Genomic DNA, 21,633 nt, shown 5'->3' with positions numbered 1-21,633 from the left:
GGCATTTGCAGTTCGGTTTCATCATACACTCAACAGCTTTAAGATTCATCATTTCACAGGACTCTTGGTCATTCTGTTAGTATTCATGACACACATAAAGCAAAAGAACAATCCTGAGAATAATTGTATCTTTCCCACCAACATTTGTTACAGAGGATAAAATAGCAAAGCAAGTCTTTGAAGACTTTGACAGGATCCTGTGAACAAGTCCACATGTACCTTGGTCTTTGGGAGTAATTTATGATAAGGTAGGATAGAGTCAGGTTGTAAAGGGCTTTAGATGACAAACACAAGAAATTTTACTTGATCTTAGAGGTAATAAGGAGCCACTAAAGTTTATCGAGCAAAAAAGAGACATAGTCCTACCCGTACTTTAAGAAAATGCTTTGTCAGTCAAGTGAATGATAGATAGGAGCCAGAAGGATGGACTGAATTTGAGGCAGGAAGAACAATTTGTATTCCATCTTAATAATTGAAGTGAAAAGTAATAAGGAAAAAAGAGATGACTTGAACTTGAGTGGTGACCACATGAATAGAGAGAAGGAGATAAATATGAGAGATGTTGATATATCAAAGTAGAAATCAGCTGTGTAGAAGTATAATATGCCAGGACCCCCAAATTCATCACCCCACTGCCAACCTGATGAGTCTTTAGGAACTTAGCTAGACTGGTCCTCAGATAATAGCTGTGCCTTTTCCTGACAAAAAGTAGACTGTTAGTTATTTATTAATCATTACTTAGTAACAGCTTGGGTGAAGATGTGGAGGGAGATTTGATTGAGATTTGTGAAATATATTAATGTTATATATCCATTACCATCAGTAATTGAGAATTTGCCATTCTTATATGCTTTTTGCCTTAAAATATATTTTCTCTTTTACCGATAGATGATATAAATCTTGCATACCAGAAACTGTGTAAGCTCATTAGAGAATACCTTGGTTTGTCTGACCAGCATGACAAGATCATATCTGGCATTGCAGGTACTATAAATATCATCTTAAACTGTACTACTTAGATGCCTATACTATTTTTTTTCTTTTTCAAACCAAAAATGTAAATTAAATATATCTGGTTCTCTAAGAGAAGTAACCAGGTCAAAGGCAGTTTCTGTAATTTCTGGACTGTAGCATGGAAGCCCTTGTGACTTAAGTGACCATGGACAAGTCAGTTAACTTCTAGAAAGTTAGTTGCCCTTCCCAGTGCCTAGATTGCTTCTTGGGTTGTGGCCATGTTTTCCCAACATTTATGCTCAGAACTGTCAGCAGTTCTGAGGAAGTTTGACTTTAACTCTGATCTACCTCACTATGATAATGGAACTCCAGGAAAACACATTGAGAATTATGCTGGACAGTGCAGTAGAGGGTAAGTGGATCGTTGCTTGGTTAGGTATGCCCTTTATTTAGAAGTGAATTCTAAAGGGAATCAGCTGCCTTGACAGTATAGGTATTTCCCTGCATGACCCCTTTGCATTTCTCAGTAATCTGGTCATGTGGACTTCCCTTTCCATCGTGCCCTTCTTTTTGATCTGCCACATCTGACCTGTTTAAAAAATACAGTTAACTTCAGGGTATAATGGAAAGTAACCTTCACATGTTACTTAATAAAGCTGTTTACAAAATATGATCAGAGACTATTAAATATTATTTATTTTATTTATTTACATTATTAAATGTCTTTAAGATAGTTATGCGTAATGTGGTGTGGTAGAAAGAGGATTGGATCAGGAGTCAGAAGATTTGGGTTCACATTTCAATTTTCCCACTGAGAGAGTAAATCATTTCACATCTGTGGGCCTCAGTTTCTATATCTGTAAAATGAAGGAGTTGGATACTCTCTAGATCCCTTCCATTTCTAAAATTTTATGGTCCTATGATTCTTGTACTGACTTTCACTAAACTTTCCAAATTTATGATAAATGACTGCTTAGCTTGTTGAGAATTAGTCATGTGGCTCTAGTCTGTTTGAAGGTCATGGGAAAAGTCATAGAGAAAAAGGCCGAGTTAGAGGAATGAGGTACTCCAGGCCAGCTGCTTTCTTCTTATTTCTTCTTAGGTGTAAATCCTAAGTAGCCCCTATATTTCAGAGAACTTCATAAAGGAGACACCCTTTCAACTGGTATTTTTGTATTTTTCAGTTAACAAAGGGTAAAGGGCCCCTGTCTATGTTTTTTGCTTGGAGGCCCAGAATATCAACCCCATGCCACTGTTATACACTGAAAATGAAGACAAGGTTAACCTAATGGACAAATTATGTCTGTGTGATCTTATGTAAATCCCCTAACCTCTCTGGCCCCCAGATTCTTCTTCCATTAAAAAAAAAAAAGGTGGTTGGACAAGATGATCATTAAGACTCAGTTTCCTTCTCTGCAAATTGAAGTTAATTATACTTCACAGGGGTGTTGTGAGAATCAGTTGAGATAATGCATGTAAAATACTTTGTAAACTCTAAGGCTTTATAAATATCAGCAGTAATTATTTAATATCAGTAATTTATAATGAATAATGAAGCTAATTCTTGGGGTATTTTTTTAATCAGTGATAGTTGTGAGAAAGTTTCTGAATTTTTTTAAACTTGGTAAGTCAACCTGGTCTAGTTGGAAAAAACTAAGATTCTAGTATATCCCTTTGGTCATGGATGAAATAATAGTTGAAAATAGAGTATATTGACAAACTTTCATATCTTTTGAACAATTGCATCATTTAAAAGCAGACTTTTCTTTCTCTTTTTTGCTCAACTGGCCAGGAAATCCTTGAGTCAACCAACGTTTCCATAGCACAAAGGCCTAAAAATATTTATTATGTAAATAAGTAAAGTGAGTTAAATATGCACTTCCGATGGTGCATATACTAATTTTAATGTATTCAGATGCCCTTTCATTATCTCTCTCTCTCTATTTCTCTATTTGTTTTTATCCTGGCCTGGTAGAATTCATGGTTCCAAATGAGCCTTTGAACAACTGACTCACATCTTCAATATGAGGATAATATTCTTCTAAATAAAATTATGCATGCAAAAAATTATCCAGAATTCAAAACCAAACAAAGAGTTGATTTGATGTTGCTAGATTATCACAAGCTAGTAAGCCAGAGGATGAATATGGGACGGCTAAAAGTTTTGGACTAGGTCAGAAAGGCATATCATGAATTGCATGTTCTTATTCCAGTACATAGGTTGAGTTGTATTAGCCAAAATAGAAGGAGTCTAATGACTCATCTCATTCAAGCACGTTCAGTGCTATAAATAATGAATACCTAGCTCAGGAGATAAGTGATGCTCGAGCTGAAAACTTTTAACTCTGCACAAGCGCAGAGATTCTCCTTGGACCTCCTCTTCTTAGCCCTTATCCACATTTGGCCAGTTCTCCTTTGACCAGGAACTTGTTGCTACCATGCTTCCCTCCTCTTGTCTTCTTCTGTCTTCTCATGCTTCAGGAGCAAGTTTTCCCTGCCTTTCAGGTGACAGTTAGCTCATCTAATAAACTCATTGGACTAATGTATTTATGAGGGAAGGCTAACTACTACCTTGCCTAGGTCACACTTGTGATTATAACAAGGGCCTTCTGAAGATAATGAATAATGATTATTTGATCTTTCTGTTGTGTTGTATTGTACTGATTTGTATTCATTAAACAAACAAATAAAATATATAAAGCAATACAGATGAGGCTGGTGTAAAATCTCTGACATCAGATGAAGAAATCTGTTTTTTATAAAATATAATGTGACTTTTCAAAATGATATGCTTTTAAGAATTTTTTTGGCAGGGGAGGTGTGGACTTAGGATTTAAATGGTATGAAGAACTCCCATTGTGGAATCTCCCCTCACAATGTAGATGAGTAATTTACCTATAACATACTTTTAAGCAGTTGCTTGGAGACAATGAGAGGTTTAATTCTAAGAATATTACAAAAAAAAGTTTTTCTCTTAAAAAACTGACAGCTCACAAATTAGATGATCTCTAGGGTTTCTTTTATCTTTAAAACTTTAAGCTAGGAAGCTAATGAGAAAGCTAATTGACATTATCTTCAATTTAAGAGGTACCCATTTTATTCCAGTGCTAAGAATTATTGATCAGCCTATCAGGACTTGAAGATTCTTCTTAAACTCATAGTGATCTGAGAACTTCAGAATGGGAAAGAGTCTCAGAGACCATCTAGTCCAATCTGTGCCTGAATACCGGTCATATTTACATATCCCAAATATCCAGCCTCAGAGGAAAAATGTCTAGAGTGCTAACCCACTGCTCAGAAGGCATGTCCCCAAAGCAGCCTATTCCACTTGTTGACAGTTTTGATTTTTAGAAAGTTTTTTCTTTAAATTAAGCCAAATCATCCTTGGAGCAATTACCTCGCCCCTTCCCCCATTACAGCTAGTTTTACCCTCTGGGCCCAAATCAAAATAAGTTTCGTGTATTAAGATATTTGAAGGCAGTTATCTTGTCCTACCCTTCCCCCAATCCTCTCCTCCCCCACTATCTCTCTGCTGTAAATAGTTTCAATTCTTTCAGTTGATCCTCCTATGGCATAGTCTCTAGTTCCCTGACTATCCTTCCTTGCTTCCTTCCTTTTTTTCTTTAAATAACTGTGCCTCTCTTGACCAGGTTGAAAGTGCTAGGGGCTGCTTATGGCCAGGATCCCACCACTTATTGGCATAGGAGCTTTGACCTCAGTGTTTCTGACCTGTGACAGTTCATATCTCCTCAAGCAGTGTGGTGCCTGCCTTACTCCTGAGAACTCACCACTTTTATGCCAGTCTTATTTAAGAAGACCTGATTGACTTAGCTCACTATAGCTCAAAAGATCCACCAGTCCAATCTCTCCAGGAGCTGGAATTATAGATGTGTACCACCGCACCAGGCAATGCCTGTATTCTGTGAATTAGTTATTGAAATTGTTCAAAATCTACCTAACTATATTCTATTCTACATCTTTGCAAGTTACCCAAAAGCATAGCACAAGAAACTTTGTCAAATTTTTTGTCAAGATGTAGACATACTATGCCTACTTCATCACCCTGATCTCCCAGTCTAGTTGCCTTGTAAGAAGGGAAATTAAGTTACCTTGCCATGACTTGTTCTTGATGAGCCTGTGCTAGCTTTTGAAGATCACTGCTTTCTTTTCTTACTGCTCCCTAGGCATTCCTTTAATAATACATACTGGGATTTTGGCAGAAATCAAAATCAGTTTCATCAGCTTAGGGTTTTTAGATTCTACCTTTTTCCTTTTATTGAAAAATCAAGCCAGATATCTGCCTTTCTTCACTTGTTCAGCACCCTTCCCATTCTCTCTTATTTTTCTTATATTACTGATAACAGATCAGCAAGCACATCTAGTTTTGTTTTTCAGTACCCTTGCTTTCATCTTTTAAGAATCTGAGGTGGTTGTTGATGCAATCCGGATCCCTTAAATGTTTCAGCTGGACATGTAACTTCTCTAGTCCTCAGTTTCCTTATTTGTAAAATGAAAGCGTTTTATTAGATGATCTCCAAGGTCCCATTCAGTGCTAAATATGTGCAAATGCGATCTTTAGACTGGAGAAGAGCAGAACCTTAAAGGTTCCCTCTACCTCTAGCTCTCCAATTCTTTAATCTGCTGAGCCTGCCATTGGCTGAAGTGCTCTCTGATGCCTCTCTTGTACTGCTCTTGGCTGCCGTCTTCTGATTCACAGATAACTGTTATGTTATGAGGTTATGAGGTCTGTTGCACACATTAGCAAAGGGCTATTGGTTCTTTTAGCCTGTAGTATCAAGGGCTCTTTCAGCTGCTGCATGCATGTCCAGAAAGACTGAAAAAGCTCAGAGGATATTTTTTTTCTTTTGGACTACTTTACCTCTACTTCAGTTACCATTCCTAGAATTCAATTTACTATTTGATTTAGGGTGGATACATTCCTTTCAACTACTCTTCATTCTCCTACCCCCTAGTCTGGGTCTATGTAAATCATCCCATTAATTTAACTTGGCAAAATGGAATTGGAATAGATGAACTTCATTCTGTTTCTCGTTGTTCTCCCAGAGTGATGTCCCTGTGTGACCATATTGTTCTCTTTAGATAGCTCTCCCTTTTCCTTCCCATTAGAATAGTTTCTATTCTTTTCTTCAGAATTTGATTCTTGAGAACCTCCTTTCCTTTGGGAGATGACTTTTCCCCAGTAGAATTTTAGACCAGTGGATTTTAACTCTCCTCCCTCTGAAACCTCTGAAGTATATTTTCTCTACAAAGGTGTGTGTCAAATTATCCCCAGATTTTCTCTCTTTCTATATTACAGATTTTTAAGATGGATTGGTCGCTATCATTTCTTTGTCAACAATCTATTTCTCCTTTTGATAAGAATCAAATACAAAGTAGTAATTCCCCTTTCTCTTCTGCCATTTGAAGAATTAAATTGACAATAAATCAAATAAAGAATATATCAGATGCAATTGTTTTACTTTTGTCAGTCACACACATATGGAGAGAGAGAGAGAGAGAGAGAGAGAGAGAGAGAGAGAGAGAGAGAGAGAGAACTCCAATACTTGTTTGAGGTCCATCCTAACCAAACCTTTTCATTGCTTTGGAGGAGGGCTTTAAGAGAAATGACTAGTGTTAAGTCCTTTGAAGGTAAACCTGGATTTCTGGTTTACAGTGGGATTTCTAGGTGTAGATCAATCTCAGTCCTGTACAGCTCTTAAATAAAATCTCAGATCTTCTCTAGATATAAAAGCTCCAAAATGTACTGGTCTTTGATTTTCTCAGTAACTGGATCTTAACAGGAGTAATCTCCAAGAATATCTATGAGGCTACCACCTTGCCATGGTTTCCCATACTAAACTTGGTTTGAATCTGGAGATAATCATAAAACTTTTCTCTCTGAATCAAGAGCCCTTCATAATATTGGTTGCCATGACGATCAAAGGGCTCTTTGTTTACCTCATTCATATTACTGATGTCTTTCAAGTGCCATTCTGGATATCAGGATTGACTTTGAGGGAAAAGGGTAATGTTAGTCCTTTCCCTACAGAAGACAGCAAATGGTTTCTTATGAATATCAGTAGGAGCACTGGAAGCTCTATATTTGAGGTTGAAGCATTTGGGATTTAGACACCTATGCTTTCTATTATAAGACTTCTTCTAAGTCACATGTATATGCAAGCCAACAGATTAAGTGGTGAGTGCTCCTCACCTCCTGGTGAAATCTTGTGAAATCTCATCCTTTTAAGATCCCTAGGAAAATTTTCTTGATCATTTCTGAAACTGTCTATAACATTTGTACATGTAAATAGGCATCTTCATTTTTCTACATTCAATATTAATTTCTCAGTTAAAATAGAGTTTTATGCAATTTCCCAGAAATGAGAATTCTAGATTCTGAGTATTTTCAAGAAGTGATGTCTGGCTTTGCCTGTGTTTCTAATTTTAGGTTGGTTATATTTTTTGAAGAATCTAAGTATATTAGATGTAAGAACGGTTCTCTCTGCTATTGGAATTTCTGTAATTATGGTGTTTCTATGCCTTTGTTTTTAGCTAACTTCTGTTTATATTAAAGCAGGACCACCCTCCAGTGGGAGGACTCTCAATGGGATGCCATTATTCCTAATTCCATCTCCAAGGCGTTTGGCAAAACTGGAAGCAGAAGGGGTTTTAACGGAATTTCCCTTTGGGTTGCAGAATCATGAAAAGGTACCTGAAAACCATAACCTAAGTCCTTCCCAGAACCATCAGATGACTCAAGAAGCAGAGGCCCATAGACTAAAAGTCCCTTCCAACCATCAAAATGCTTCACAAAATTCCAATCCAGATTTACCTACTGTTCCCCAGCCAGCCCAAGACAAGGAAACTGATAACAATCCTGAGCCCACAGAGCTCCAAGACTTACCCTTAAATCAGAAACACACTAATGGAGCAGGAATTGAAAACTCAGATATCAATTCTAACCGTGGTAGTCCTGATAAGAAACTATTAGCCCATACAACAGGCTTTTCTGAAAGCCAGGTCATGCCAATCCAGGATGAAGCAAAACACATTGACCCATCTGCCACCAGTGATTCTCACCAAGAGATTTCACAGTCCTCAGACCCACCTCCATCTCAGAACCCTCAGCAAGAGCAGGATGAGGAGTCAGGTGAGGCCAAAGTTCCTTCCACTCATCCTGAGCCTTCACAGAAGTCTGATCCATCTCCATCTAGCTCTCAGATCACTCAGAATAAGGAAGTCAAGGAAGAGGAACTTCCTTCCAATTCTGAACTTCCAAAAGAGCCTGAACCAAATCTACCATCTCAAATTGTCCAAAATGAAGAATTGGGTGAAGTAAAACTCCCTCATTCCAGTCCCTCTCACTCTGAGTCAGCACAGCAGCTTGGCTCAGCTCCCAGAGAACCTTTCAAGGAAGAAACCCATAAAACAGAAGTCAGTCGAATTGAAACCCCTTACCCTGAAGATATGCCAAGAAGTCAAAAACAGAATCAAGAAAAGGGTGCCCCAATCTCATTGCTCCCTCCAAACAAGTGGGCTCCTACCAGGCTGCCACAGCCCCGACTACTAGCTCCTCTCCAAAGTAGAAGGCCATGCCCCAGGTTGGAAACTCTTAGCAAATCCCATTCACCCAACAGGGAATCTGGCTTAGGACAAATGGTAGACCAGAACATAACTCCTTCTCCCAGGCCCCAGCCATCCCAGGAAGGAGAAATCAAACTTCCTCCCATCAGTCCGCTCGGTTCCAATCCTGCACAGAGCATGCACTTAACTCCCCCTGAAAATTCCCTGAAAACTCAAGAAGAGAAAGACAGTGAGATAAAGCTCCCTCTCCTCAGTCCTCCCCATCCTGAGCCACAATTACACCACAGCCCCAATTTGACTGTAGAAGAAGAGGCCCAGCAAATTAAACTCCCTCACCTCTCTACTCCCTTCTCAGAACTCCAACAAACTCAAGGTCCAGATCAGCCTCAAGCCCACAGGCAGAAAAAAGACAAAAAAGCTCAACAAAGAGAGTTGACCTCCAATAGGAAGATTGCAGACAAACTGCCAAATCAAGAGTCATTTCAGCAGGTGAAAGCCAAAAAACCCTCCTCTCTCAAAAGAGAATCAGCCAAAGGGCCAGCGCAACTGAAAAAGACAGATTTGGGATCAGGAGCCCATAACAAGCAGAATCCTACAAAACTGCCAGAGCCCACCAACCCAAGCCCACCTGAAGGCTCCAAGATGAATCAGGAGGAGGAAACCCCTCCATCAGAACTTCCTGAGCCATCCCAAGCTTAACCATTTATAGGAAGTGACAAACAGATACAAGAAGACAGAACTCAAAAAGTTCTTCATTCCAGCAAAAAGGTCCCTGCTAAGCTCCCCAAAAATGAGCTGATTCCAAAGATGAGAGTACCTAAAAGGGGGGCCATTCCCAAAGAGAGAGAATCCTGAAAACTTATCCCAGGATGGCTGTGAGGTTCCAATTATCAGCCATCAATTAGCTCAGGAGGGACAAGTCCATAAAAACAGATTCCTCTGGCACAATTTCTTTGTCAGAGTTAGTACAGGAGGACAGTTTAATTACAAAGGAACAGTCAGTGAAAAAAAAGGCAGGTTTATACATAGGGGAAATCTGAGACCAAAGAGACCTTGGCAGAAGCCGTAGAAAATGAGAGCTTGTCCGTAACTGAGCAGTCAGCCAAAGAAACACAAGCTTATAAAAAGGGGACCAGCCAGAACAAGAAGTTCTACAGCATCATCTCGTTAAGACAGTGCATCTTCTGGTAAACAACAAACTAAAGCAAGAGCTCAGAAAAAAATGGGATAGCTCAGAGCCAAGAAACTTCTGCAGGTCCATCCAACATGAGATTACTGCTCCTCACCCAAACCAACAATTGGCCCAAGTAGAGAGAACCCACAAAGGAAGACTTCATGCCAGGGGCAGTCATAACACCAAGACCTAACCAAACCCCGCTGTTACCAGTTAATTAAAGAAGAGGCAGCTCCCAAACCAGGGGTGCCACAGAGCAAAGAGATGTGGGCAGGGCCAGTGGAGAACTATAAATTCATCCCTTTCTGTGTGCAAGAAACAGTGTAGTTGGAGGGACCTTAAAAACTCAAGCCTCCCTGGACATCAAGGTGCTACAGTGATAGTTAACTTCATCACTCTGGGCTTCAGTTTTCTCATCTATAAAATGGAAGGGTTGGATTCACTGGCCTCTATGAAGTCTCCTTCTAGCTCTGAATTTGTGGTCTTATCACAGATTTATTATGGCTAGTAAGCTTGTGGTAAACAACTCCAGCAGATGAGCCTGATTGCCATGTTTCACAACAAACACAGCTAATCTTGGGGTCACTGAAAGAAGACCACAAGCCAGAAGAACTTCTACTAGCCCCCAGAAATACTTCCTTCTGTTCATTAGAGAGGAAATGATTATGGAAATTCTCTTCTGAACTGGATCACTAAGAGATCCACCTCGAGCAACAATGAGTCGTGACCCTTCTATGATTCTGAAGTTGTCAGAGAGTGAGAAAGGTCCCAGGGCTGAATGGTCCTTCCCCAAGAACCATTTTATCTTTAAATGAAAGAAGCTGGAATTAAACAGAAATGTGTAGACCAGAAAGAAGTTAAGGAAACATTTTTCTTGGAGGTTTTTTCCTTTTTGTTTATGTTCCAAGGGTATTGTATGATCAAACACCTCATTATTAATGCCACCCTTCTCTCTTTAGTTAGGAATCTGAGTTTGATTAGGTCATGTCTACGTGATGCCAAAAATGTTGAAGTCAACACATGGATCAGCCAATTTGATGGGAAAAAAAATCAGTCACACCAGGTGTTAAATTTATTCAGCAAATATTGGTTGAACGCAGGACACAGCAATATGCTAGGAGATATTTGGTATCATACCATCATTTGGTTCTAGTGGTTGAGTGAATTTTGCCCTTGGAAGCTGGTTGTGCTAGAATACCAACATAACCTTATAATGGATTAGAAGCTGCTGAGTTTATACTGTGACACTTGGGAGAGAGTGATTTCAGGGGACAATATTTTCTTATTAATCACTTGGTCAGTCAACAAGCATTTGTTAAATGCTCACTTTATGCCAGACACTGTACTAAGCAATGGGAATGCAAACTGAAAAAATCCTTGACTGACTGTAGTAATGTATGCATAAATAAAATCTTTAGCTTGGTGATGCTATTGATAGGTACTACACCATGTCCTAAAAATCTTTATCAAATTGCCCAAGTTTATGTAGAAGATAATGTCACTGACATTTGCATGTAAATCAAATCATATTTTAAATATGCTAGAAGATTTTATTGTTAAAAATCATTTCCTGCTGTGAGTCATTTTGTGATGCAAATAAATGCTCTATTTTATCTCTTCTATCTTTGAAAAAAAGCACTCCTTTTTATACCCCCCCCCAACCGATTTGCTGTTTCAAATACCTTAGCAGTTATTCCAAACCTTTTCATCTTTCCTCAACAAGAGGACACACCCCTCTTCCCCTGCCCCAACTCTCTCTTCTGATCTTGCTGAAAAAAATTGAGGCCATTCACATAGAGCTCCCCTTTCTCTCCTCCTCATGTCATATCACTCAGATGTCTTCTCCCATTAGCTCCTCTACCTCTGTCACATAGCAATACCTGGCCCTTCTCCTAACCAAGGCAAACCTTTCTATGTGCATTCTTGATCCCATTCCATTCTCTCTCTCCAGGAAACTATTCCCTCAGTTATTATAACCACACTCTAATCTTCACTTTCTGCTTATCACTGACCAATTCATCCTCCCTGCAAATACCCATGTTTCTCTCTCATTGGGTCCATCCATTCCCAATAGCTCTCATCCTATATCTTTCCTCCCTTTTGTGGCTACACTCCTTAAGAAAGCCATGTACAATCTCTGCCTCAGCTTCCTTTTTGGTCACTCTTTTGACTCTACAGTCTGGCTTCTGACCTCATCAGTCAACCAAAACTGCTCTCTCCAAAATGAGTCATCTCTCAGTTGCCAGGTCTTCTCAGTCCTCATCTTTCTGGACCTCTCTGCAAGCTTTAACATTGTTGTTCTCTTATTACCACTCTGACTTCTCCTTTGTATCATTGTTGCTTCTTGGTCTCCTTTCACAGTCTTACCTTCACAACATCTACTATGTATTCCTTTATCACCCCTCACACAGTCACAACCCTGGTGCAGGCCCATATCACTTCATATCTGCACTGCTCAAATAGCCTCAAATCAGTCTCATGAAATTTATTTTACTAAAGTTCAGGTCTGATCCCATCACCTCTCACTCCTAGTCAGTCAACTTCAATGGTTCCCTATTACCTCTAGGGTCAAATATAAAATCCTCTGTTTGGCTTTTAAAGTCCTTTACAACCTGCCCCCTGCCCACCTTTCCAGTCTTCTTACAGTTATCCCCTCAAGTCACTCTACCAGCCAGTGACACTGATTTCATTGTGATTTCTCCCATATGCCCCCACATTTCCTATTTTTTGTGTCTTTTCATTAGCCATCTCCCCCTGTGTGAAGCACTCACCTCCACCTATTGGCTTCCCTGGCTTTCTTCAAGAAGCAGTTCAAATCCCAATTTCTGCAAGAGTTCTTTCCTGGTCCAGAATACTGCTAGTTCCTTCCTTTCTGAAATAATTTTCATACATATATACACACATACATATGTGTATATAAACATATGCACATACATATATGTATATGTTTTGCATATATACATATGTGTATATGTTTTACATCTCTCCCAATAGAATGAGCTTTTTGAGCATAGAGTTCGTGTGTTTGCCTTTCTTTGTATCTCCAGTGCTAGTAAGAAATTAATAAATACTTGTTATCTGACTGATTCTATCAAAGGTACAGAATCATGAGATTGATATTGTTAAACTAATATATCAGGACTTACATATCTAAAGGACACATTCTTTGCAGAACAAGAAGCCACATGCTTGCTGTAACCATTTGAGCCATTTCTAAAAAGCATTTTTGAAACTATCATTTTGAAATTGCCTTCAGAACCAAGTTTATGAACTACACATGAAAACCAATATAATTTCTTTTTAGTCATGCCTTGTGTTTGATTAAAAACCAAACCAAACCTAACCACCTGCTTCATTCATCAGACTTGGCTCAGAATGACTTTGAGTTGTTTCCCCAAATTAAATCCTTTTCCTACTGATCCCTTTCAAAACCCTGATCTTACTTTAAGTCCCTCATAGCCATCTTGCTTCTGTAGTGCTGAAAGGTACTGGAAAGCAGCTGAATGGGTGTGCTGCAAGTGTCTCATCTTAATTGTGCCCTCATTTCTGCCTACCAATCTCTCTACTCTTACCTGATTCGCTTTCCTAATCTCCTTAATGTCTCTTTCCCAAAACTTCGTTCTCAAACCAGCTACACCATTCCTTTCCCCTTCACTCTCAGAGGAGGACCTTGACTGAGACGATTTTAAATTTACATTTCATTTTTTAAATTTTCTAGCCTTTGTTTTCTCCCTCCCACTTCTTCTAGCCCTGGAAAGAAAAAAGATTAAAAAAAAAACAAACAAAACCCTCATAACAAGCATAATCAAGTAAAATGAATTCCCGTACTGGGTGCGTCTGTTGTTCATCCTTCATTTTTGAAGAGGTTCAATAACCTCATGGGGTGTGATGTTGTGGCATGCTCATGAGTTGGCTTTAAGGGGGGAGCAGAGTTGCACAAAGTCATCAGCCTCATTATCTCTTTCTAAGACATCAAAGTCCAGTGGCAAGATAAAAGTCAAGACAACCCGCAGTGGCCCAGAATGCAGTGGATGATTTTGGCATCTTTGATGTCTGACTAAGCTCTAAGAACTCCACAGCACCTGCTTCAGCTACCTTCATGGCTATTGGAACAAACTCTTCTCCTCTGCTCATTCCACCAGGAATTGTCTTCACATGCTTGGGGTAAAAATCACCCTAACTCAATGAAGGGTTTGAGGCCTATCAGTTACCTTTTTTAACCTGCCTGCTAAGGTAGTTTACCAGGATGTGACTGTGACTCATGCTACAGCTTCTTGGAGCCACAGGTGAGAGTTTGGGGAAGGTGGACCGCAAAGGTGGATGAGCCCAGCAAACCCTCACACCAGAGCTACTAATCCTCCTGGACACTCTGTACGCCACACTGGTAATGTTTAAAGTGTTTTTCTTATTGTGTGTATTAATGCATCACCTCTCTTTCAGGAGATGAGTAGCATTCTTCACCATTGATCCTTTGGAATCATGATTGATCATTACATCAATAAGAATTCTTCAGTCTTTCCAAATTGTTACTTTTTACAGTGTTGGATTATGTTGTTCCCCCGTGTCTGCCAACTTTACTCTGCATTAATCTATTGAAGTCTTCAGGTTTCTCTGAAACTGTCTCATTTTTCATTTCTTACAAGGGGTTCTCCAATTGTATTCATTCACCAACTGATGGCACCCCCTCAGTTTCTATTTCTTTGCCTCAACAAAAGAAATATTTTTGTGCTTTTAAGACTTTTTCTCTCCTAGTGGTATTGCTTGGTTAAAGAATATGTGTAGTTTAGTGATATTTAAGGCATGGTATCAAAGTACTTCTCCATTATGATTGTCCCAATTCACAGCTTTATCAACAGTGCATCAATGTTCCTGTTTTCCAACAACCCCTCCAACATTCGTCGTTTTATTTTTGTGTCAACTTTACCAATCTTTTGGATACAAGATGGAATTTTACAGTTGTTTATTTTGCATTTTTTAGTTATTACTGATTTGGAACATTTTTTCTTGTGGTCATAGATAGTTAAATTTTTCCCCCTTAAGAACTGCTTATTCATATCCTTTTTTATTTATTTTATTTATCATTTGGAAAATCAGCCAGTCAATAAATGTTTATTAAGTGGCTCCTATATGCCAGGTGGGGTAGCTAGGTAGCACAGTGTATAGAGCCCTGGCCTGGAGTTAAGAAGACCAGAGTTCAAATCTGGCCTCAGATACTTCCTAGCTATGGGATCCTGGGCAATTCACTTAATCCTGTTTGCTTCTGTTTCCTCATCTGTAAAATCAGCTGGAGAAGGAAATGGCAGAGCACTCTGGTATCTTTGCCAAGAAAACCCCCCAACGTGGTCATGATGAGTTAGACATGCCCGGAAACAAATAAACAGCAATAACAACAGAATGCGCCAGATACTGTGGGAAACATTGCTTTCGGGGAGCTCACATCCTAACGGGAGACAGCTTGTAAACAGCTATGTACAAACAAGTTCTACACAGGATCGTTTGAAGATAACGGAGGAAAGACTTGACAGTAACGGGAAATCAGGAAAGGCTTTTTGTGGAACTTGGAATTGTATCTGGGACTTGGAGGAAGAAGCAAGGAAAGGCAGGAGGCAAAGATGAAGAGGGAGAGAATTCCATGCATGGAAGATAACCAGTGGGGAATGAGCAGAGAATGAATTCAGGTGATGAAGTGCTTTGTTTACGAAAGAGCAGGGAAGCCATTGTCACTGGATCTCAAAGTAGATGGAGAAGAATAAAATGCAAGAAGACTGGAAAAGTGGAGTAAGGGGGTTGGTGCGCAGAGTATTAAGGGCTTTGAATACCAAGCAGACGATTTTCTATTTGATCCTGGAGGTGATAGGGAGCCAATGAATGGAGGAGATGGGGGTAGGGGTTAACATAGTCAGATCTACACTTGAAGAAGATCCCTTTGACAGCCAAGCGAAGAATAGAATATGATTTGGAAATTCTTGTGCCAGGAAGACCAAATTGCAATACTCTAGGCATAAAGTGCGAAGATCCTGCACCAAGTTGATGATAGTGTCAGAGGAGAGAAGGGGATATACAGTAGGGAGCTTACAAAGGTAAAATTGATAAGCTTTGGAAACATCGGAGATGGGCAGAGGGGTTAGAATGAGGAGTTGATGGTACCTAAGTTGTAAGTCTGGGGGACTGGGAGGATGATGATGCTCTTGACAGTAATAGGAAAATTGGGAAGGGCAGATTTGAGGGCAGGGAAGGAAGTTTTGGATATGTTGAGTTTCAAATGTCTATGGAATATCCGGTTTAAGATGTCCAGGAGGGAGTTGAAGATGTGAGACTGAAAGTCAAGTCCAGAGGTTAGGGCTAGTTAAGTAGATGTGAGAATCATCAGCACAGAAGTGATCATTAGGTCTATGGGAGCTGATAAGATCAGCAAGTGAAATCATATAGAAAAGAGAATAGGGTCTAGGACAGAGCCTGGGAGACCCCCAACATTAAGAAGTATAACCTGACCAAAGAACCAGCAAAGGAAACTGAGGAATAGCCAGATTGGTAGGAGGAGAACCAGAGTAAAGCAGTGTCAGAGAAACCTAGAGAGTATCAAGGAGGAGAGTGACCAACAGTGACAAAGGCTACAGAAAGGTCAAGAAGGATAAGTACTGAGGAAAGGCCATTGGATTCAGCAATCAAGAAACCATTGGAAACTTTGGAGAGCGCCATCTTGGTCAAACAATGAGGTTGGAATCCAGCCTGCAGAGAGTTCAGAAAGTGAGAGGAAAGGAGGTAGCGATGGCCTTCTCAAGGATCTGGAACAACAACCAGCAAGTTCTTATTCTTATAAATTTCAATCAGTTCTTTCTATATCTTGCAAATGATACCTTTATTAGAGAAACTTGTTGCAAAGATTCCCCCTCACCCTCCCAGTTTACTGTTTTTGTGACACTTGATTTGCCTGGCCACTTCTTAGCCTGCTTGTTACCATCTGTATTCTAAATGTCCCTCTACTTTTCTCCCTTGGTGAACTCATCAGCTCCCATATAGTCAATGATGGTCTCTGTGCAGATGACTCCCAGATCTCCATATCCAGCCTGGCTCTCCCCTAATTTCCAGTCTCACATCACATACCACCACACTTTGCAGTCACTCAGATTCATAACCTTAGAGCTCACCCTTGGTTCTTGGCTGTCACTCCGTCCTACATACTCAATCAGTTGCCCAAGCTACAGCCACACCTGTCCCTCAAATTCCTCCCTTCCTCTCTACTCATACTGACCCTGATCACTCCTCATCCTGTACTCAAGGATCCAGCCAAATTGACCTATTTGACATTGTCCCCATGTGATACTCCCTTTTCTTCCTGGAACGCACTTCCTTCCCACCTCTGCCTCTTCCAATCTCAATCCCTTTCAAACACTTTCAAGGTTTAGTTCGAGCATCACCTCTTGAAAGAGGCTTTTCCTGTCTCCTCTAATTGTCGGAGATTACTTCATCCCATGAAAAAAATCACCCCTTATTCTGTATTTACTTTGCTTTGTACATATTATTGCCTTTTGCTGGAAATTGCCTTTGCCCTTGCCCTTGAGGGCAAGATCAGTTTTTCATCTTGTCATTGTATCCCCATGCCTGGGGCACAGGTGCTTAATAAAAGTTGGATTGAATTGAATTGAGTTTCCTTCTAATCATACTTCATAAGCTCTAATTTTTGTGTGTCAGGTTTTATTAAAGTTAGGAATCAGTGAAGTGCCTACTATGTGCCAGACCTGTGCTAAGCACCAAGAATACAAAAAGAGGCAGAAGACATTCTCTAACCTCAGGGAGCGTACAATCTGGTGAGGGAGATGTTCAGTTTTCTCAATTGTGTCACACTCTATGTGATCCCATTTGGAGTTTTCTTGGCAAAGATATGTAATGCTCTACCATTTCCTTCTTCAGCTCATTTTACAGATGAGGACACTGAGGCAGACAGGGTTAAGTGATTTTGCCCAAGGTCACATAGCTATTGTGTCTGAAGTTGGATTTGAACCCAGGTCTTCCTGACTCTGGGTCTAGCGTGCTATCTGCTGCACTGCCTAGCTACATGAAGGAGATAATATGCAAACAAATATATTCAAAACAAGCTCTATAAAAGATGAAAAGGAAATAATTAATGAAAGGAAGGCACGAGAATTCAGAAGGGTTTTGGAGAAAGGAATAAGCATTTATGTAGTACCTACTATGTGTCAAGCACTGTGCTAAGTGCTTTACAAATATTATCTTATTTGATTCTCACTACAATCCTGTGAGGCAGATGGTATTGTCACCCCTATTTTGCAGTTGAGGAAGTTGAGGCAAATAGGTTAAGTGACTTGCCCAGGGTCACACAGTTAGTGTCTGAGGCTGGATTTGAACTCAGGCTTACTGACTCCAAACCCAATACTCTATCCACTGTGGTGCCTAGGGTTGAGGAAGACTTCTTGTAAAAGATGAGATTTTAGTTGGGATTTAAAGGAAGTCAGTGAAATCAGAAAGTAGAATTGAGGATGGAGAGCATTCTAAGTATTTTCTGGACTTTCAGAGAAAATGCCAAGGAGAGAGAGAGAGACAGAGAGAAACAGAGAGAGTTGGCATATCTTGTTCCTAGAACTAAGAGGCCAGTATCCCTGAATCAAAGAAAAAGTGTGGGGAGTCTTACCTGGAGTCTTAGTCACACAGTCACATTCCAGTGGCATATCCCTTGAATAGTTACTTACCATACCCAAAGTACAATGGAAATAATTTATAAAATGGGGACAATCATAGCACCTTTCTCTCAGGATTATTGTGAGGATAAAATGAGTAATTGCAAACTTTAAAGCGCAATATAAATGTTAGTTGTCATTATTATCTAGTGTCACAAGGGAACGCTAGTACAACAGATAAATCATGAACATGATCTCCTAGTCTTTGGTTTCTATGGTGAAGATAGTAGCTATGTTCTTTAAATAGGAACCATCTCCTTGTCATTTATGTATATAGGACAAAAGGAAAAAGGAAAAAAAATTTCCCAGGTTCTCACAAGGTACTTGCTGGGATGCCAGGGATATTTTAAGATTGATGCTTCTTCCCGCCCCCCTCCCCCCCCCGCCAAAGTTTGGAATCAGACTTCAGTTGAGATGACTAACTTCATATTCATTCTTGCATTTATTTAAATATACAGGATATTTTCAAAAGGCAAGAACTGAGGATCCAGTATTTTTTTTTTCTTTAAAAAAAATCAGTTTTATGCCATCCACATCCAGAAAGAACTATGGAGTTGAAATGCAGAGTGAACAGACTGTTTTCTTTTTTGTTTTATTTTGTTTTGTTTTTCTCATGATTTGTCCCATTCATTGTAATTCTTCTATGCAACATGACTAATGTGAAAATGTGTTTAATAGGAATGCTTGTGTAGGGCCCATATCGAATTACATGTTGTTTTGGGGGGGAGGGGGGAGGGAAGAGGAGAAAATTTAATATTTATGAAAGTTAATGTTGAAAACTAAAAATAAATAAATTGAAAAAAAAACTTGATTCTAGCAATAAACCAAAGAAAATCAATTTTGTCAGACATGGCTCTATTTTCAGACCAGATATTATTTACCCTTAGGACCAAGATGGCATCATGGAAAGAGCACTGGCTTAGGAGTCAGAGGTCTTGAGTACGGATCCTTCCTGGAATGCTCACTATCTCTGTGACATGGAACAAGTCTCTAAACCTCTAAAAGTCTCAGTTATGAAGAAGTGGGAGTAGGTGGCCTTAAAGATGTCTTCTAGCTCTAACTCTACAGCCTTTAAGTGAAGCTGTCATCTGGCTCACTCCTCCTCAGCCCTAGTCTTAGAGTTGAGGAAATTAAGACTTAGAGAGATGAAGTGATTTCTCCAGGTCACAAAGGGGGTAGGTCATCAGGAGCCCTTTCCACTTCCTTCTAGTTTACCTGTTATTTCTACCTTTCATAACCCGTGAGGTTTAGCCAATAGCTGGTAAGTGGTGCGTTTGTGTGAGAATTAGGTATCCCTACCAAGTGACCATCTGGGACCCAGCTATTTTATTCCTTAGTTTAGGAATTAAAACCATGGTAGTAGTTCTTGGTAAATACCTATAGCTGTGTTACCATATAGGAACACCTGGGAAACTTTAATGTGTCCCAGGGATTTAGGGCTGAGCACTATAGTAACCTAATACAGCTAGAAGAGACGGGTCTCTTTCCAGGACAACTGCCCCTCTGAGATAACTCAAGGAAAAACTTAGTCTTAGGTTTTGGCAGAGATGATTTTATGAGCATTCACTATATTCTTCTCAGAGGTGGACTAGAGTTTCTTTATGTGATTTCTCTCTATACTTAAATTTTTATTATGTATTTATCTTAAACTTGCTTTTTAAATTATGAGTTTCAAATTCTTTCCTTCCCTCTCACCACTTCTCCACTCACTGAGAAAACAAGAAGTATGATATCAATTATGCATGTGGAATCATGCAAAACATTTTAGTATTAGTCATTTCAAAAAGAAAGGCAAGAAAAATAGAGTGAGAAAATTATATTTCAATTTGCACTCAGAGTTCATCACTTTCTCTCTGGAGGTGGGTAGCATTTTTTCGTCAGGGGTTCTTTGAAACTGTTTCGTATCATTGTATTGATCAGAGTAGCCAACTCTCACAGCTGATCATTATAACGTTGCTGTTACTGTGTACAGTGATCTCCCAGTTCTTCTCACTTCACTTTGCATCAGTTCATATGGGTCTTGTCATGTTTTTCTGAAGCCACTCCCTCTTCATTTCCCACAACACAATAGTAGTCTATCACATTAATGTGCTACAACTTGTTCAGCCATTCCCCAATTGATGGACTTCTTTGCCACCACAAAAAGAGCTGCCAAAAATATCTTTGTACATATAGGTCCTTTCATTTTTTTCCTGTGATCTCTTTGGGATATAATCCTAATAGTAGTACTGCTGGGTTGATGTCTTTTGACTCGAGCGTAGATTGGATCTAAGTGAGGTGGAGTTTCTCAAAGTTGTCAGTCTTACTCTCTATTCCAGAACTGTCAGATTCCAGTGTCAAGACAAAAGTCAGGTTGGCTGGCAATGGTTCAGGATACAGTGGGTGACCTTGGCATCTTTGATGTCTAACCAAGCTCTAAGCACTACACAGCGCCTGCTTCAGCCACCTTCATGGTCATTGGAACAAATTACTCTCATCCACTCATTCTAGGGGAAATCTTAATATGCTTGGGGTAGACATCCCCCTAACTCACCAATACATTTGAGACCCCTCAGTTACCCTCAACCTGGTTTAGCCCACCTTCCCAAATGTTTTGCATATGTCACTACTATGCATGCTACAGCATCTTGGAGCCAGAGGTGAGAGTTGGGTAAATCAGGTGGACACCAAAGGTGGATGAACAGCCCTGGAAATGGCTCAGCAGCCCTCACACAAGAGGTACTAATCTTCCCTGAACACCCTACACTATATATGTATATATATGTGATATGCACATAGTAATATCTATCTATTATATAGTAGAGATATTTGCTTTAGATAGATAGGTAGACTTCCTATATACTAGATAGAACTATAGTAGATATATACGTATATAATAAATATAGCAAAATATTAATTCTGATAATATGCACTTTTCCTAACAGTAACAATGGTCTTATCATAAAGAATTGTATGCAAAGAGTTGTGTTTTCAGCAATATCTAGTGAAAGATTACAGTTTTCCGTGGTCAAAGGAACAACCCTCCCTCACTCAAAACAAAGTCAACTGCAAGTCATGTCATCAATTCTCTGATGTCATGGTCCTCTTTGAAAACAAAGGATGAACACACTTCCCTATTTCCCATAGCTTCAGTGTTATCCACATAAACGGTTTTTACTTCTGCTCTGTTTTCTAGGATCATTATCCCTATGAAAGTTGAGAATTGACTGCATAGATCATAGATAG

The 21,633-nt window shown here is 39.6% G+C and overlaps 1 protein-coding gene across 5 annotated transcripts in view; it reads left to right on the top strand.

The window, feature by feature from the left end:
* Positions 1 to 21,633, top strand: part of LRGUK (leucine rich repeats and guanylate kinase domain containing) — a 118,651-nt gene that overhangs the window by 52,733 nt on the left and 44,285 nt on the right. For 2 of the 5 annotated variants that reach the window (XM_072652708.1, XM_072652707.1), the window contains 2 exons: positions 889 to 984; positions 7,529 to 9,339. In XM_072652708.1, the coding sequence (XP_072508809.1) occupies positions 889 to 984; positions 7,529 to 9,237 (1,805 nt within the window). In that variant the 3' untranslated portion in view covers positions 9,238 to 9,339. Of the gene's footprint in view, positions 1 to 888; positions 985 to 7,528; positions 9,340 to 18,866; positions 19,134 to 21,633 lie in introns of those variants that run through there. The other 3 variants (XM_072652711.1, XM_072652706.1, XM_072652710.1) reach the window with 3 other exon arrangements.

The sequence above is a fragment of the Notamacropus eugenii genome, chromosome 3 (assembly GCF_028372415.1).
Source record: "Notamacropus eugenii isolate mMacEug1 chromosome 3, mMacEug1.pri_v2, whole genome shotgun sequence".
NCBI classification, from domain to species: Eukaryota; Metazoa; Chordata; class Mammalia; order Diprotodontia; family Macropodidae; genus Notamacropus; species Notamacropus eugenii.
This window is presented reverse-complemented; position numbering and strand designations above follow the sequence as displayed.